The 19,590-nt window shown below is 39.4% G+C and overlaps 1 protein-coding gene across 1 annotated transcript in view; it reads right to left on the minus strand.

The window, feature by feature from the left end:
• SYCP2L (synaptonemal complex protein 2 like) overlaps positions 1–19,590 on the minus strand; it is a 98,940-nt gene that overhangs the window by 50,630 nt on the left and 28,720 nt on the right. The window contains exons 18-19 of the mRNA XM_073224608.1: positions 18,778–18,832; positions 18,050–18,173 (exon numbers count right to left, since the gene is read on the minus strand). Coding sequence (XP_073080709.1) covers positions 18,050–18,173; positions 18,778–18,832 — 179 coding nt within the window. The remainder of the gene's footprint in view (positions 1–18,049; positions 18,174–18,777; positions 18,833–19,590) is intronic.

The raw sequence follows: 19,590 nt of genomic DNA on the forward strand, positions 1-19,590 counted from the left end.
TTGGGTGCTATATATTTTAATATTCCTCTAAACATTCTTGAACTTTGTTAGTTGGAAACTTGTTTGCTACTTGTTTGATTCTCTCAGTTCTTGCTTAAAGGTATTTCAGACAATAGTAGAAGAGTGTTTATTCTAGGGCTGATTATTCCTCACTACTGAGGCAAGACTGTTCTGAGGACTCTACTCAGTAGCCCATGAATTATGAAGTCTTCCAGTCCAGCTGATGAGAACAGCCACTGTTCTTGTTCTATGTGGTCTAAGTACTTGTTCCTCTGATCCTGTCAGGTGGTTCTTTGCCCAGCCTCACAATTTCCCTTTGTGTATACACCAACTAGGACTCTGCCCAATACTGAAAATGCCAGTTCTCTCTGAGACGCCCCCCTGCACACTCCAGCTACCTTGGGCTCCCTGGATCTTCAGCCCCATCTCCTCATCTAGATTCTTATCAGAAAGATCAGCCTCTGCGTGTGCTCCTCCTAGCACCATGATCTGATAAATCTCTCACTGTGGGAAGTGTGGGCAACCATTGCACTCAACTTGGTTTATTTCTCCCCCAGCCTCTCAGGGATCACTGCCCTTTGCTGTCTAAAGTCCAATATTTTGAAATTCATATACTTTTTCTAGTTCTTAAGGTGTTTCTGGCAGAGGGAATAAATCTGGTTGCTGTTACTCCACCCAGGCTAATAGCAGACATCCTTAGAAAGTTATTACTAACCCCATTTTACAGATGAATAGGCATACAAGGCCTGCACAAGAAAAAAATAATTTAAAAATGTCAGTGCTCACACACTACCACATGGGCAAATGTTGAAGACATGCCAAGTGATATAAGCCAGTCATAAGAGACAAATATTGTAGGATTCCATTTATATGAGCAAATTCATAGAAACAGAAAGTAAAGCAGTGGTTGCCAGGGGCTGGGGGAAGGGAGAAATGGTAAATTAGTGTTTAATGAGGACAGAGTCTCAGTTTGGGAAGATGAGAAAGTTCAAGAATGAATGGTGGTGATGAATGAATGAACAATGTGAATGTATGTAATGCCACAGAACTGTACGCTTAAAAATGCTTAAGATGGTAAGTTTTATGTATACTTTGCCACAATAACGTCATGCTTATACTGACTGTGTGTGTGTGCATGCACGTGCACATGCACCCACATGTGACTGTGTAGTGAGACTTAAGAGTGGTTGCAGGAGCTATTTTATCCCAACATGGAAGAGCTAAGAACTCTGAGCACTACCCAATATTCTCAGCAATCATGGCATTTGAAAAATCCCCTCTTAATAGAAGTAACAATGTGCAGACAAAGAAATGAACAGATTTCTCCAGTCAAGGATCCTTAAGTTACTCTGTTATGGTTTTGTTAGATTTTCTAGGGCAAGTAAGTACCTCCAGAAGTCCAAGACCTAAGTTTCCACTCTACGTGGAAATATTTCCTGAAAATGAATCTGAACTTAACAGGAAAAAGGGCAACAACATTCTTTGTTTCCCAGAACAAGAAGAATTCTCAATTCCAGTGGGTTGAGCTTTTCCCTCACTGTTGCATGGCAGAACAGAGAGATATGGAGCCTGGCAGTGGGTCTCTGGGAGGACCACTGCCTAGGCAGGGAAACTGCAAGGTTGTCTTATAGAAGCACACTTCCAAACATGCTGCAATCCCCCTGTCTTGCCTGCTGGCTGGTTCTTCTGCAGCAGATGTGAGAGCAAGAGCTGAAGCCAGGAGCAACCTGGAGTGCTCCAAGGATCATAAAGACAAGAATGAGAAGCTTAATGCCTGGGGAGGAAGACATGGGTAGAGAAGACAGAATTTCTCTTCTAGTTGACAGACACCCACAGAAAAAATAACAGCTAGCTAAAGAGATGGTGTAAGAATACAACTTTTTATTTCCTGGATCATGGCCTGACAGAAAGGTAGGCATTATTCCTGGCTTAAACCTCATCTTTGAAGATCCAGAAGGAACAAATTCCACAGTGTGACAAAAAGTACTTTACACTGACATCATAAAAGGAGAAATACAGCTGTTCAGATATAGATAGTAAGCCCTTATGGCCCCCAAACAACATATGCTGACACAAATGAACAATAGCAAAGATATATAGTAATTTTAAAAAAGAAGAAAGGTGTTGGGGAGGTAGAGCCATATAATGTATAAAAATTAATGAAGTCACAGGGAAGTGCAACACAGAGAAGACAAGTAGTGAGTCTACAGCATCTTATTACACTGATGGACAGTGACTGTAATTTCACCAAGTGCCCCCCCACAAACCCTATTACAGTTTGTGGGGGGGCACTTGGTGAAGGGGGTAGTCTAGTAACCATAATGTTCTTCATGTAATTGTAGATTAATGATAATAAAATGAATTTAAAAAATTAATGAAGTAAATAAAGAAGATTAGAATACACAGAGGAAAATGTAATCCCACAGGAACCTTTGGTGGAAGACTAGTCTCCAGCTCAAACCTACAGTTCTGCAGAGGAATGAAGAAACAGCCACCTCAATATCAGAGCCATTCATTCCATTTATCCATCCATTGACATAGATACACACTGAACTTCACAGAGCAAAGAACAAAACAGACACGACGTGGTTGTAGGAATATACTATCTGACCTGACAGAAGAAATGAAACCTTGTTTTGTCACATCATATCACAAAACTGACCAAAAGTAACAAAGTTGTGAATTAGGAACTTTATGTATCTAAATGTCTATTTAAAATCTTTATCTGACATCTTCAGTATTTGTCTTGTTGACAGCATCTCTCAGAAGCAACGAGAACAATAAATCCTTTGGTCTTAGTTCTGGCCAACAAATGAAAATAGAAGTGATGGAAATCTTGAGAGAAGGGCTTTTTTTTTTAATAACCAACAAAGAAAAGGGTTTATACAGGCAAGTAGTAGTACTAGTACTAACAATAGTAACAGTAGTTACCATTTACTGATTGCTCCTTATATACCAGGCACTGCTTTAAATGTCTTCTTTTAATTGTTAAAACTGAATGAATCAGACAAGATGGCGGCGTGAGTAGAGCAGTGGAAATCTCCTCCCAAAAACACATAGAGCTATGAAAATATAACAAAGAAAAATCTTCCTAAAATAGAGACCACAGGACACAGGACAACATCCAGACCACATCCACACCTGCAAGAACCCAGCGCCTTGTGAAGGGGGTAAGATACAAGCCCCAGCCCGGCGGGACCCGAGTGCCCCTCCCCCCGGCTCCCGGCGGGTGGAGAGAAACCGGAGCAGTTTTTTTTTTTTGGCGAGCGCTTTTTGGAAGCCTTAGAGGGACGGGCCCCCGTTGCTGGGGAGGCAGGGTGGCGGGACCGGTGAGGAGGTGCCTGGGAACGGCGCCGGAGGACAAAGAATATCCCGCGTTTCTCCCTGCGAGACCTGGGGGCGGGTGCCTGAGACCAGTGCCTGAGGACGGAGGAGGTCGCGCGTTTTTCCCCTTTTTTTTTTTTTTCTCTTTTTGGCAAGCGCTTTTTGGAAGCCTTGAAGGGACGGGGACCCCAGTGCTAGGGAGGCACGGTGGCGGGACTGGTGAGCGGGTGGCTGGGACCGGCGCCTGAGGACAAAGAATATCCCCCGTTTTTCCCTGCGGGACCGGTGGGCGGGTGCCTGAGACCGGCACTTGAGGACAGAGGAAATCGCGCGTTTTTCCCCTTTTTTTTTTCTCTTTTCTGCGAGTGCTTTTTGGAAGCCTAAAAGGGACAGGGACCCCGGTGCTAGGGAGGCAGGGCGGCGGGACTGGTGAGCGGGTGCCTGGGACCGGCACCTGAGGACAAAGAATATCCCGCATTTTTCCCTGTGGGACCGGTGGGTGGGTGCCTGAGACCAGCACCTGAGGACGGAAGAAATCGCGCGTTTTTCCCCTTTTTTTTCTCTCTTTTTGCCAAGTGCTTTTTGGAAGCCTTGAAGGGACAGGGACCCCGGTGCTAGGGAGGCAGGGCGGCGGGACTGGTGAGCAGGTGCGTGGGACCAGTGCCTGAGGACCAAGAATATTGAGCGTTCCTTCCCTGCGGGACCGGTGGGTGGGTGCTTTTTGGAAGCCTTGAAAGGACAAGGACCCTGGTGCTAGGGAGACAGGGCAGCAGGACCAGTGCGCGGGAGCCTGGGACCGGCACCTGAGGAAAAAAAAAAAAATCGCGTGTTTTTTCTTTTTTTTTTCCTTTCTGTTCCCTCTCTCATTGTTGCTGTTGTTGTTTTGGTTTGGAGAGTGCTTTTTGGAAATCTTAAAGGGGCAGGACAGGTCACTTAGACCAGAAGCAGGGAATCTGGGGATCTCTGGGCACTCTAACCCCCTGGGCAGCAGGGAGCACAGAGGCCCCTTACGGAGATAAATAGTCTCCTGGCTGCTCCCCCTCTAACGGGGCTCCACCATTTTGGAGGAACAGCCCCAGCCAGGCCAAGCCCACAGCAACAGTGGAGATAAACCCCAAAGCAACTGGGCAGGAAGCAGAAGCCCTGTCTGCGCACAGCTGCCCAGCACAAGCCACTAGAGGTCGCTATTCTCCCAGGAAAAGGCTACAAACCAACAAGAAGGGAAGCTCTTCCAGCGGTCACTTGTACCAGCTCTGCAGACTATCTCTATCACCATGAAAAGGCAAAACTACAGGCAGACAAAGATCACAGAGACAACACCTGAGAAGGAGACAGACCTAACTAGTCCTCCTGAAAAAGAATTCAAAATAAAAATCATGAACATGCTGACAGAGATGCAGAAAAAAATGCAAGAGCAATGGGATGAGATGCAGAGAAAAATGCAAGAGCAGTGGGATGAGATGCAGAGAAAAATGCAAGAGCAGTGGGATGAAGTCCGGAAGGAGATCACAGATGTCAGGAAAGAGATCACAGAAGTGAAACAATCCCTGGAAGGATTTATAAGCAGAATGGATAAGATGCAAGAGGCCATTGAAGGAATAGAAGCCAGAGAACAGGAACGTATAGAAGCTGACATAGAGAGAGATAAAAGGATCTCCAGGAATGAAACAACACTAAGAGAAATATGTGACCAATACAAAAGGAAAAACATTCGTATTATAGGGATACCAGAAGAGGAAGAAAGAGGAAAAGGGATAGAAAGTGTCTTTGAAGAAATAATTGCTGAAAACTTCCCCAAACTGGGGGAGGAAATAATCGAACAGACCATGGAATTATACAGAACCCCCAACAGAAAGGATCCAAGGAGGACAACACCAAGACACATAATAATTAAAATGGCAAGGATCAAGGACAAGGAAAGAGTTTTAAAGGCAGCTAGAGAGAAAAAGGTCACCTATAAAGGAAAACCAATCAGGCTAACATCAGACTTCTCAACAGAAACCCTACAGGCCAGAAGAGAATGGCATGATATACTTAATGCAATGAAACAGAAGGGCCTTGAACCAAGGATACTGTATCCAGCACGACTATCATTTAAATATGATGGTGGGATCAAACAATTCCCAGACAAGCTAAAGCTGAGGGAATTTGCTTCCCACAAACCACCTCTACAGGGCATCCTACAGGGACTGCTCTAGATGGGAGCACCCCTAAAAAGAGCACAGAACAAAACACACAACATATGAAGAAGGGAGGAGGAGGAATAAGAAGGGAGAGAAGAAAAGACTCTCCAGACAGTGTATATAACAGCTCAATAAGCGAGCTAAGTTAGGCAGTAAGATACTAAAGAAGCTAACCTTGAACCTTTGGTAACCACGAATCTAAAGCCTGCAATGGCAATAAGTACATATCTTTCAATAGTCACCCTAAATGTAAATGGACTTAATGCACCAATCAAAAGACATAGAGTAATAGAATGGATAAAAAAGCAAGACCCATCTATATGCTGCTTACAAGAAACTCACCTTAAACCCAAAGATAAGCATAGACTAAAAGTCAAGGGATGGAAAAACATATTTCAGGCAAACAACAGTGAGAAGAAAGCAGGGGTTGCAGTACTAATATCAGACAAAATAGACTTCAAAACAAAGAAAGTAACAAGAGATAAAGAAGGCCACTACATAATGATAAAGGGCTTAGTCCAACAAGAGGATATAACCATTCTAAATATATATGCACCCAATACAGGAGCACCAGCATATGTGAAGCAAATACTAACAGAACTAAAGAGGGAAATAGACTGCAATGCATTCATTGTAGGAGACTTCAACACACCACTCACCCCAAAGGATAGATCCACCGGGCAGAAAATAAGTAAAGACACACAGGCACTGAACAACACACTAGAACAGATGGACCTAATAGACATCTATAGAACTTTACATCCAAAAGCAACAGGATATACATTCTTCTCAAGTGCACATGGAACATTCTCCAGAATAGACCACATACTAGCTCACAAAAAGAGCCTCAGTAAATTCCACAATATTGAAATTCTACCAACCAATTTTTCAGACCACAAAGGTATGAAAGTAGAAATAAATTCTACAAAGAAAACAAAAAGGCTCACAAACACATGGAGGCTTAACAACATGCTACTAAATAATCAATGGATCAATGAACAAATCAAAATAGAGATCAAGGAATATATAGAAACAAATGACAACAACAACACTAAGCCCCAACTTCTGTGGGATGCAGCGAAAGCAGTCTTAAGAGGAAAGTATATAGCAATCCAGGCACACTTGAAGAAGGAAGAACAATCCCAAATGAATAGTCTAACATCACAATTATTAAAACTGGAAAAAGAAGAACAAATGAGGCCTAAAGTCAGCAGAAGGAGGGACATAATAAAGATCAGAGAAGAAATAAACAAAATTGAGAAGAATAAAACAATAGCAAAAATCAACAAAACCAAGAGCTGGTTCTTTGAGAAAATAAACAAAATAGATAAGCCTCTAGCCCAACTTATTAAGAGAAAAAGAGAGTCAACACAAATCAACATAATCAGAAATGAGAATGGAAAAATCACGACAGACTCCACAGAAATACAAAGAATTATTAAAGACTACTATGAAAACCTATATGCCAACAAGCTGGAAAACCTAGAAGAAATGGACAACTTCCTAGAAAAATACAACCTCCCAAGACTGACCAAGGAAGAAACACAAAAGTTAAACAAACCAATTACAAGCAAAGAAATTGAAACAGTAATCAAAAAACTACCCAAGAACAAAACCCCGGGGCCGGACGGATTTACCTCGGAATTTTATCAGACACACAGAGAAGACATAATACCCATTCTCCTTAAAGTGTTCCACAAAATAGAAGAAGAGGGAATACTCCCAAACTCATTCTATGAAGCCAACATCACCCTAATACCAAAACCAGGCAAAGACCCCACCAAAAAAGAAAATTACAGACCAATATCCCTGATGAACGTAGATGCAAAAATACTCAATAAAATATTAGCAAACAGAATTCAACAGTATATCAAAAGGATCATACACCATGACCAAGTGGGGTTCATCCCAGGGATGCAAGGATGGTACAACATTCGAAAATCCATCAACATCATCCACCACATCAACAAAAAGAAAGACAAAAACCACATGATCATCTCCATAGATGCTGAAAAAGCATTTGACAAAATTCAACATCCATTCATGATAAAAACTCTCAGCAAAATGGGAATAGAGGGCAAGTACCTCAACATAATAAAGGCCATATATGATAAACCCACAGCCAGCATTATACTGAACAGCGAGAAGCTGAAAGCATTTCCACTGAGATCGGGAACCAGACAGGGATGCCCACTCTCCCCACTGTTATTTAACATAGTACTGGAGGTCCTAGCCACGGCAATCAGACAAAACAAAGAAATACAAGGAATCCAGATTGGTAAAGAAGAAGTTAAACTGTCACTATTTGCAGATGATATGATACTGTACATAAAAAACCCTAAAGACTCCACTCCAAAACTACTAGAACTGATATCGGAATACAGCAAAGTTGCAGGATACAAAATCAACACACAGAAATCTGTAGCTTTCCTATACACTAACAACGAATCAATAGAAAGAGAAATCAGGAAAACAATTCCATTCACCATTGCATCAAAAAGAATAAAATACCTAGGAATAAACCTAACCAAGGAAGTGAAAGACTTATACTCTGAAAACTACAAGTCACTCTTAAGAGAAATTAAAGGGGACACTAATAAATGGAAACTCATCCCATGCTCATGGCTAGGAAGAATTAATATCGTCAAAATGGCCATCCTGCCGAAAGCAATATACAAATTTGATGCAATCCCTCTCAAATTACCAGCAACATTCTTCAATGAATTGGAACAAATAATTCAAAAATTCATATGGAAACACCAAAGACCCCGAATAGCCAAAGCAATCCTGAAAAAGAAGAATAAAGTAGGGGGGATCTCACTCCCCAACTTCAAGCTCTACTACAAAGCCATAGTAATCAAGACAATTTGGTACTGGCACAAGAACAGAGCCACAGACCAGTGGAACAGATTAGAGACCCCAGAAATTAACCCAAACATATATGGTCAATTAATATTTGATAAAGGAGCCATGGACATACAATGGCAAAATGACAGTCTCTTCAACAGATGGTGCTGGCAAAACTGGACAGCTACATGTAGGAGAATGAAACTGGACCATTGTCTAACCCCATATACAAAGGTAAACTCAAAATGGATCAAAGACCTGAATGTAAGTCACGAAACCATTAAACTCTTGGAAAAAAACATAGGCAAAAACCTCTTAGACATAAACATGAGTGATCTCTTCTTGAACATATCTCCCCGGGCAAGGAAAACAACAGCAAAAATGAGCAAGTGGGACTACATTAAGCTGAAAAGCTTCTGTACAGCGAAAGACACCATCAATAGAACAAAAAGGAACCCTACAGTATGGGAGAATATATTTGAAAATGACAGATCTGATAAAGGCTTGACGTCCAGAATATATAAAGAGCTCACACGCCTCAACAAACAAAAAACAAATAACCCAATTAAAAAATGGGCAGAGGAACTGAACAGACAGTTCTCCAAAAAAGAAATACAGATGGCCAAGAGACACATGAAAAGATGCTCCACATCGCTAATTATCAGAGAAATGCAAATTAAAACTACAATGAGGTATCACCTCACACCAGTAAGGATAGCTGCCATCCAAAAGACAAACAACAACAAATGTTGGCGAGGCTGTGGAGAAAGGGGAACCCTCCTACACTGCTGGTGGGAATGTAAATTAGTTCAACCATTGTGGAAAGCAGTATGGAGGTGCATCAAAATGCTCAAAACAGACCTACCATTTGACCCAGGAATTCCACTCCTAGGAATTTACCCTAAGAACGCAGCAATCAAGTTTGAGAAAGACAGATGCACTCCTATGTTTATCGCAGCACTATTTACAATAGCCAAGAATTGGAAGCAACCTAAATGTCCATCTGTAGATGAATGGATAAAGAAGATGTGGTACATATACACAATGGAATACTACTCAGCCATAAGAAGTGGAAAAATCCAACCATTTGCAGCAACATGGATGGAGCTGGAGAGTATTATGCTCAGTGAAATAAGCCAAGCGGAGAAAGAGAAATACCAAATGATTTCACTCATCTGAGGAGTATAGGAACAAAGGAAAAACTGAAGGAACAAAACAGCAGCAGAATTACAGAACCCAAAAATGGACTAACAGGTACCAAAGGGAAAGGAACTGGGGAGGATGGGTGGGCAGGGAGGGATAAGGGGGGGGAAGAAGAAGGGGGGTATTAAGATTAGCATGCATGGGGGGGAGGGAGAAAGGGGAGGGTGGGCTGCACAACACAGAGAGGACAAGTAGTGACTCTACAACATTTTGCTAAGCTGATGGACAGTAACCGTAATGTGGTTGTTAGGGGGGACCTGATATAGGGGAGAGCATAGTAAACATAGTATTCTTCAGGTAAGTGTAGATTAAAAATTTAAAAAAAAAAAAAGAAAGAAAGAAAGAAAAGGGGGATTACTCCTTAACAGGATAAAACTATTGGTAAATCAAAGATCAACGCATGCTTTAAATATCCTTAATGTTGATCACTTAAAGGGTGTCAGATGATCAGCTATGGAGGTACTCTTTTCTGATAATATTCCTTTCTCTTAATTAAAAAAAAAAAAAAAAAAGCAGTTACTGTGTGCTGACCTCCAATGAGTTCTGCACAGTGGTATAGAGGGCATGTCAAAGTGTGGGCAAAGGGTCTGTTTGTTTCTACGCAGAAGATCAAGGCCTAGCTTGGATACCCAGAAAATGAACTAAGATACGATATGAGGAGGAGCTTCCGGCATCAGCACTCTCTGGAGGACTCGTGCCGGGGGATGATCATCAAAAAGCCTCCACAGGGATCCGGACGATGCTGCGGTTGTGGCTGCATCCAGCCCACCATCTCCTGGACTTGCCATAAGAAGGAGGAGGGAGATGTCTAGGCTGGCATGTGCATACAGTGAGACAACGAATTTGACTGGATCTGTACTGTTGGAACTCAACCAGGAGTTGGGAGGGGTGCAAGTTGTAGCACCCCAAAATCTCATGACTATAGACTATGTATGGTTAAAAGAACATATGGGATGTGAACAGATCCCAGAAATGGGCTGCTTTAATTTGTCTGATGGTTCAAGTACAGTTGGAAAATATCCATCATATCATAGATAAATTTTCACAAATGCCTAGGGTGCCTAAATGGTTTTCTTGGCTTCACTGGAGATGGCTGGTAATTATAGATTTGCTTTGTTTATGTCACCGTATTCCTATTATGTCAATATGTGTGTGCAAATTAGTTAGTAGTTTAAAACCTATACATACTTAAGGTACTATACAAGAAGATATGTCAAAGAAATAATCAATCCTCCCAAGTTTCCTTCATATGCTACATCTATAGCTTTTCTTCTTCCTTCCTAATTACAAACTTTAAATAGAATTCGTGCCTCATATCGAATTTACCGAGTATCATAATTCCTCCAGGTGGTAAAGATACCTCGAGACAAGTGCTGGGCATAGAAGCCACAGGGCATAAATCTGCAAAGAAGTAAAAAGCTAACCTTTGCAAACAATATGGCTTCTCTCTCACTTACCAACTTTACATTTCCCTGTATGGCCCCGGAAGATGACTGGTTAGCCAGAGACGGGTAAGATTCCTCAAGGGAGGAACAACCTAAGACAGGCACAGTCGCAGGGGGGCCATCAGGTGAGAATTTGGGGATCAACAGAGGTGAGGCTCAGAACCTCACCCCCCCTGCTTTGAGAGAAATCTTCTGCATCCGTGGATGTCTTGCTGCCCTTGTCTAGCCTGGATTAATACTTAGTCCATAGGCACACACCTGATCATCTGATCATCTACATTTGCCTTCTTACAGCACTAAACTATGTTTTCTACCTTTATCTTGCATCTACCTACCACTTCAGCATTTTATTAAAAATAAAAATAATAATAATAATAGGAGAAATGTGGGATCAACATATAAATCAAGTACAAAAATCAAATGAATATTCATATTTGACCTGATGGTTTATAGGTCATATTGCATGATCAAAACCGAAAGTTTCTGTGATGACTGCCCTTGTACTGTTCACCATGTAAGAATTTATTCACTCTGTAAGAATTCGTTCACCATGTAAGAACTTGTTCGTTATGCTTCAGAAGATTGGAGACTGACGAGAATTAGGCTTGAGATGGATTAATGATTGTACATTGAGCATTGACCCCCCTATACTGAATTTTATTGTTGTTAACAACCATTTGATCAATAAATATGAGAGATGCCCTCTCAAAAAAAAAAAAAAAAAAAAAAAAAGAGAGGAGTTATTCAGTATATGGGGATACTTCCCCTCTGTAGTTCCAAAGAGTTTTCCTGGGAGTTTGAACCAGTTTTCATTCCACAAGACTCTTCTGGAGATCTACACTATTTCTATCATGTTTTCCTTAACTCTAACAATCGAGGGATTATAAAATATTATCTAAATAATTTACACTTATCTTACTGAGATTCAGAATATTGTCATATGTCATAGGCCATTTAAGTTTATTCTATGAAATATTTGTTTATAGGATTTCTATTGCCCTGCCTATTTTTTTCATACATTTGTAACAGCTCATTGTTTAATTGAGATAGCACATTTTTCTTAGCTATATGTATTGAAAACCACCTCAATAGATTGTGGTTTGTCTTGTAAATCTTTTGTAATGTGTTTTCGGTGAACCTAAATACCAAGTTGTAATATAGTTCAATTTTCCAATAAAAAAAAAAAAAAAAAAAAAAAAACTGAATGAATCAGGTACTGTCATCACTATTTTACAGATAATGTAACTGGAGCAAGTATAGGAAAAGTAACTCACCCAAAATTACACAGCTGGAGATGGTAGAGTTGGGATGTGAAACTGCTCAGCTAGCCTGGCTGAAGCTAGCCATGCTCTTACCCTGTGTTTATTTACTGCATTTATCAAACATAAAATACCATTCACTGCACATTTACTAAAAGTCAGGCACTATGGCTAAGCATAATTACACACAGTATTTTATTTAATCACACAGTATTTCATTTAATCTTACTACTTTACAGACAAGAAAACTGAATTCTCAAGTGCTAAGTAACATGCGCAATGTAGTAGGTAAAAGGCATGATTGAACACAAATTCAATTTCAAAGCATAAGCTTTAGGACTGTATTACATGTTTCTACCTAAACACTAAAATAAGAAGTCAGTTTTCAGAAAGATAAGAGAAAATAATGTGAAAAAGAAGATGATTCATTAAGGAAGGGAAGTACTAGAAATCTTATCCTATTTTAAAAAAGAAAAAAAAAAAGAGGTGGCGTCTAAAGAGACAGAAGAGAGTCAAGTGGCAAACCAGTTAGGTTTTTGACCCTATCTCATTCAAACTTGTCAGCATCATGAATAAAACTCCAAAAGCCATGACCAAGTGGGATTCATCTCAGGGATGCAAGGATGGTACAACATTCGAAAATTCATCAACATTATCCACCACATAAACAAAAAGAAGGACAAAAATCACATGATTATGTCCATAGACGCTGAAAAAGCATTCGACAAAATTCAACATCCATTCATGATAAAAATGCTCAACAAAATGGGCATAGAGGGCAAGTACCTCAACATAATGAAGGTCATATATATGAAAAATGAACAGCCAACATCATACTGAACAGCAAGAAACTGAAAGCTTTTCCTCTAAGATTGGGAACAAGACAGGGATGCTCACTCTTACCACTGTTATTCAACATAGTACTGGAGGTCCTAGCCACAGCAATTAGACAAAACAAAGAAACACAAGGAATCCAAATTGGTAAAGAAGAAGTCAAACTGTCACTATTTGCAGATGACATGATATTGTACATAAAAAATCCTAAAGACTCCCCTCCAAAACTACTAGAACTAATATTGGAATTCAGCAAAGTTGCAGGATACAAAATTAACACACAGAAATCTGAGGCTTTCCTATACACTAACAATGAACTAACAGAAAGAGAAATCAGGAAAACAATTCCATTCACAATTGCATCAAAAAGAATAAAATACCTAGGAATAAACCTAACCAAGGAAGTGAAAGACCTATACCCCGAAAACTACAAGACACTCTTTAGAGAAATTAAAGAGGACACTAACAAATGGAAACTCATCCCATGCTTTTGGCTAGGAAGAACTAATATCATGAAAATGTCCATCCTGCCCAAAGCAATCTACAGATTCAATGCAATCCCTATCAAATTACCAACAGCATTCTTCAATGAACTGGAACAAATAGTTCTAAAATTCATATGGAACCACAAAAGACCCCAAATAGCCAAAGCAATGCTGAGAAGGAAAAATAAAGGGGGGGGGATCTCGCTCCCCAACTTCAAGCTCTACTACAAAGCCACAGTAATCAAGACAATTTGGTACTGCCACAAGAACAGAGCCACAGACAAGTGGAACAGAATAGTCTCTAGACATTAACCCAAACATATATGGTCAACCAATATATGATAAAGGAGCCATGAACATACAATGGGGAAATGACAGCCTCTTCAACACCTGGTGTTGGCAGAACTGGACAGCTACATGTAAGAGAATGAAACTGGATCATTGTCTAACCCCATACACAAAAGTAAATTAGAAATGGATCAAAGACCTGAATGTAAGCCATGACATCATAAAACTCTTAGAAAAAAACATAGGCAAAAATCTCTTGGACATAAAAATGAGCAACTTCTTCATGAACATATCTCCCTAGGAAAGGGAAACAAAAGCAAAAATGAACAAGTGGGACTATATCAAGCTGAAAAGCTTCTGTACAGCTAAGGACACCATCAATAGAACAAAAAGGCATCCTACAGTATGGGAGAATATATTCATAAATGACAGATCCGATAAAGGGTTGACATCCAAATTATATAAAGAGCTCACGCACCTCAACAAACAAAAAGCAAATAATCCAGTTAAAAAATGGGCAGAGGAGCTGAACAGACACTTCTCCAAAGAAGAAATTCAGATGGCCAATGGACACATGAAAAGATGCTCCACATAGCTAGTCATCAGAGAAATGCAAATTAAAACCACAATGAGATATCACCTCACACCAGTAAGGATCGCCACCATCCAAAAGACAAACAACAACAAATGTTGGTGAGGTTGTAGAGAAAGGGGAACCCTCCTACACTGCTGGTGGGAATGCAAATTAGTTCAACCATTGTGGAAAGCACTATGGAAGTTCCTCAAAAAACTCAAAATAGAAATATCATTTGACCCAGGAATCCCACTTCTAGGAATTTACCCTAAGAATGCAGCAGCCCAGTTTGCAAAAGACAGATGCACCCCTACGTTTATCTCAGCACTATTTACAATAGCTAAGGAAGTGAAGCAACCTAAGTGTCCATCAGTAGATGAATGGAGAAAGAAGAGGTGGTACATATACACAATGGAATATTATTCAGCCATAAGAAGAAAACAAATCCTACCATTCGCAACAACATAGATGGAGCTAGAGGGTATTATGCTCAGTGAAATACGCCAGGTAGAGAAAGACAAGTACCAAATTATTTCACACATATGTGGAGTATGAGAAAAAAGAAAAACTGAAGGAATAAAACAGCAGCAGACTCACAGAACCCAAGAATGGACTAACAGTTACCAAAGGGAAAGGGACTGGGGAGAATGGGTGGGAAGGGAGGGAGGGGGTGGGAGAAGAAAGGGGGCATTATGATTAGCATGTATAATGTGTGGGGGAGGCACAGGGAGGGCTGTGCAACACAGAGAAGACTAGTGATTTTACATCATCTTACTACGCTGATGGACAGTGAGTAATGGAGTATGTGGGGTGGACTTGGTGAAGCGGGGTGTCTAGTAAACATAAAGTTCCTCATGTAATTGAGGATTAATGATACCAAAAAAAAAAAAAACCCAAAAGTCCAGCTGATCACACTATCAAACAAGAGCCTAAGAGAGGAAGCTAACATGAAATGGCAGAATCAGAATTTAAAAGGGCAGGATGAAGAAAAAAACTGAAGGTAAATTTTAATATAGATAAATAAAATCTGTACATTACAGTTTTAGCTAGCATAAATGGAAATGTAGAACTTAAAAGCAAGGCAATTAACAGCCAATTGCTTAACCAGACCATGCCCAGAATAGGGGTCCAGTCATGAGGACCATGTTTTAAAAAGAGTATTGTCAAATTCAAGTGGAACGGACTGCCTAACACATCTAGACACTGTGTCACTTGAGTTTATTTCCCTGACCCAGATCTTTCCCCTAAGCTCCCAACCATGGCTAACATATAACCTAGCACCTATACTTGACATTTATAAACCTTCTTGCTGAAATCTGAACTTTCCTGTGTTCTCCAATTAGTGTTAGCCAAACCAAGAACCTTAGGAGTTTTCATAGCCTCCACCTTCTCTCTTACTCCACAATTTCCACTCAATCCATCAGCAAATCCATCCTTTCTCCAGAAACTCTCTTGAATAGACTTACCATTATCTCTTGCCTGAATACTTCTATATTCATTAATCAACCTTTCTGTTTTGATTCCATCTCTAACACCTCTAATGTACTGCTTATATTAGGGATTTTTAAAGTCTTTCCAAAATATAGGTTATGACTCATTATTAAAATAAACTTAGTGAATAATTTTTAATGGAATATATTAGACTTTATATTAGAAAATTTTAAATTATTGTACATAGTAAAATAATATATTGCTGTGTGAAATTTTTGTTTCAAATACATACGTGTTCGTGTGTGTACCACTAATCATTAGGGAAATGAAAATCAAAATAATAGTGAGGTATCGTTTCACATCTGCTAGAATTACTAGTATCAAAAAGATAAGAGATAGTTGGTGGCAAGGATGTGGAGAAAAGGGAACCTCAGTACATTAATAGTGGTAATGTCAATTGGTATAGCTACTATGGGAAGTTACATAACCAGTATGAAGTATCCTAAAAAAATTAATGAGATGGAAATTGGAGAACAAGAACACAATGAAGCTAAGGAACAGAAAGAAAAATGAATCTCTAGAAACAAGATGCTAAGAGAGTTGCGTGACAACTCCAAATGAAACAATATTCACATAATAGAGGTAACAGAAAGACGAGAGAGAAACAAAGTCTCTTTGAAGAAATAGTTGCTGAAAACTTCCCCAATTTGGAGAAGGAAATAAAACACCCAGGTCCTGGAAGCACAGAGAGCCCCTAACCAAAGGAACCCCAGGAAGACAATGCCAAGATACATAATAATTAAAATGACAAAGACCAAGGATAAAGAGACGGTATTGAAAGCAGCTATAAACAGGCAAAAATCATCTTTCTGGTTGACAGATAGCAACTGCACTAGTTGGGGGTGAGGATTTAATACTGTGGGTAACTGTTGAACCACTGTGTTATACATTTGAACCCAATATAATATTGTATATCAACTATAGTTCAATAAAAAATGAATTCTTTTAACTCAGTAATAAAGCAAATGGCCCATTTTGCTTTAAATAGGGAAAATATTTTAAGATTATTTTTTCCTAGAAGATATATATGTAGATGGAAAATACATGAAAAGATGCTCAACACCATTAATTATTAGAGAAATGGAAATCAAAACCACAATGAAATAACATTTTCACTGGAATCACTAAGAATAAAAATACTGACATTATCATGTATTAGCAAGAATGCTACCAAGTAGAACTCTCAAAGAGTGTTGGTGGTAATAGTCAAATGCTGCAACCACTTTGGAAAACAGTTTGGCAGGGTGTTTTTTAAGTTAAACATACAGCAATCATTACATTATCCAGTCATTCCACTCTTTTGTATTTACCCAAGAGAAAAGAAAGTTTGTGTACATACAAAGACTTAATATGACTCCTAAGGGCTTCACCTACAACAACAAAAACTGGACTGCACATGGCTATCAAAAGGTAAATGCATAAATTGTGGTCTATCCATACAAAGGAATACTACTTGGCAAGATAAAAAACAAACTGTTGATACACAGAACAGGGATGGATTTCAAAATAATGATGATGAAAGAAGCTAGAGAAAAAAGGTGTATAGACTGATCCCATTTATGTAAGATTTTTTAAACTGAATACATCTATAGTCGCAAAAAGCAGATCAGTGATTGTGGGGTGGTGAAGATTGAGAAGTACAAGAGGCAAGGATTTCAAAGGGGGAAATTCTTGGAGATGATGACATGTTTATTATCTTGACTGCAACGATGGCTCCTGGATGTAGACACAGGTCAAACTAATCAAACTGTACACTTTAACTATGTACAGCTTATGTCAATTGTCTCTCTCAATAAAGCTATAAAAATTACTTGTCCTATGACCCATTCATTACAGGCCTATGCGGAAAAGTGGCAAGTAAATTAACACCAAATGATATACATTTTCTGGCTGGGAATATTCAGTGTTTTGCTATAGAAAAATACATTGCCAAGCATATCATCTGGAGCTCAGAACAGTCCAGCACTTATCAAGTCATTCTACAGAAAATTGCACACAATGCTCTCTCTTTGTGTGGGGCATGGCCAGATGCAGGAAAGGGGGAAAACTTAATTGGCTTATATGTTAAATAGTCACATTAACAGCACATGGTTTATTTGTTTTGATAATCACTTACCTCAATTTGTCATTTAATTCAGGAACCTGAATTTTAACTGACGGTTCTTCTAAACCTGAAGAATATTCATGTTTTGAAGAAACTTCTGTTGGGGAGGAAATTTCCTCTACCCCTTGAGGTTCTTCTAGCCGGTGTAAAAATCAAATTGACATGAGGCAGATTAACAGGAGAAAAAAAAAATTAATTATAGACATCCAGGGAAGCCAAAGACATGGGTTCCAAAGACAGCCAGGGACAGTGACGTCTATATGTCATGCTGTGCCAAGGAGAAGTGGGTGGGGTCTCAGGGCTTCAAAGGAGAAGGGAAGTAATTCACAGGAATATGAAAAGAGTAAATGTTTCATACACAAATGTTTGTTAGGCCACACAGAAACAATGAGGGGGCACAAAGAGGAATTTTAACTTAGCCACACCCCTCCCTGGCTACCACTTCTAATTTACATTATAATACAGCTGTCTGGTGATAGCTCTCTTCCCTGAAGCATTTCCTCTATCTAAATTCTTTTTATGCATTTGGTGGGTAAGAGGTCAAAGTCTCTTTCTTAGTCTTTTGGGCCTTGATTGTTCTCAACTCTGAAATATTCTGCATGTCACAATGGCACATCCTGGGACAGCCTTCCCTTGGTCCCCACACTGACAATCACGAAAACTAAAAAAATTATTATGTTCCTCAAGTAAGCATTTAAGTGTACTACTCAAGTGTTATTTATAATTTTTTAAAAACTGACCTTGTGTATTGTCCAGTTTCAATTTCTCATGTGAACTATCAGCTGTATTTGTTTGCTGTAGAAAAATTAATTTTTAATTAAATAATTCAATTTTTAAAATATTTTATTTTAATTTAAAATATTGCAAGTCCAGGGAGAGGAAATCCGGGGGCAAAATACCTCTAAAAACCGAAATCAGTCAAAGGGAGAAATAAAGTTTAAAAACCCATTTAGTGCTTACAAACTGAATTCCTAGGCCTTCTCTCTCCTGCTCTGGCTGAAGCAAAACCACCCCTCCCCTCTCCTCTCGGGTACAGCAGGTACAGATAAGCCCTCCAGTTGCCCAGGTAATTATCCATTGATATGGAGATGAACTTCTCTCCACCCCTGAGGAATGATGCAAATGCATGAAAGCCATACTTCTCTCCACCCTTGAATGCCTGTTGATATGCACATGTTCTAAAGCCAGGTGAGATATTCTGGAAATATTACAATTTTACCCACAAATATAAATTTAAAATATTTAATTATGTAAAGAATATTTACTATTAATTGTGACACTATCATCATGCTTCTGTATGATGCATCCATGTAATCAAACATCAAGAAAATAAGGAATACTGATAATATGACAGTGTGCTGGGTGTCTTACATATTGTTTTTAACCCTAAGAGAACCACACCATGAACCCTCTATGACCTCTTTTTTATAGATGAGAGGCCTCAGACTCAGTGATATTAAGCATTTTTTCCAAATTCCAATAGCTTGTAAATGAAAACCAGATCTGACTCCTAACACTAGGCTCTTGTAGAGAAAAATGAAAATTTCTGACCA

The sequence above is a fragment of the Manis javanica genome, chromosome 16 (assembly GCF_040802235.1).
Source record: "Manis javanica isolate MJ-LG chromosome 16, MJ_LKY, whole genome shotgun sequence".
Taxonomy (NCBI): domain Eukaryota; kingdom Metazoa; phylum Chordata; class Mammalia; order Pholidota; family Manidae; genus Manis; species Manis javanica.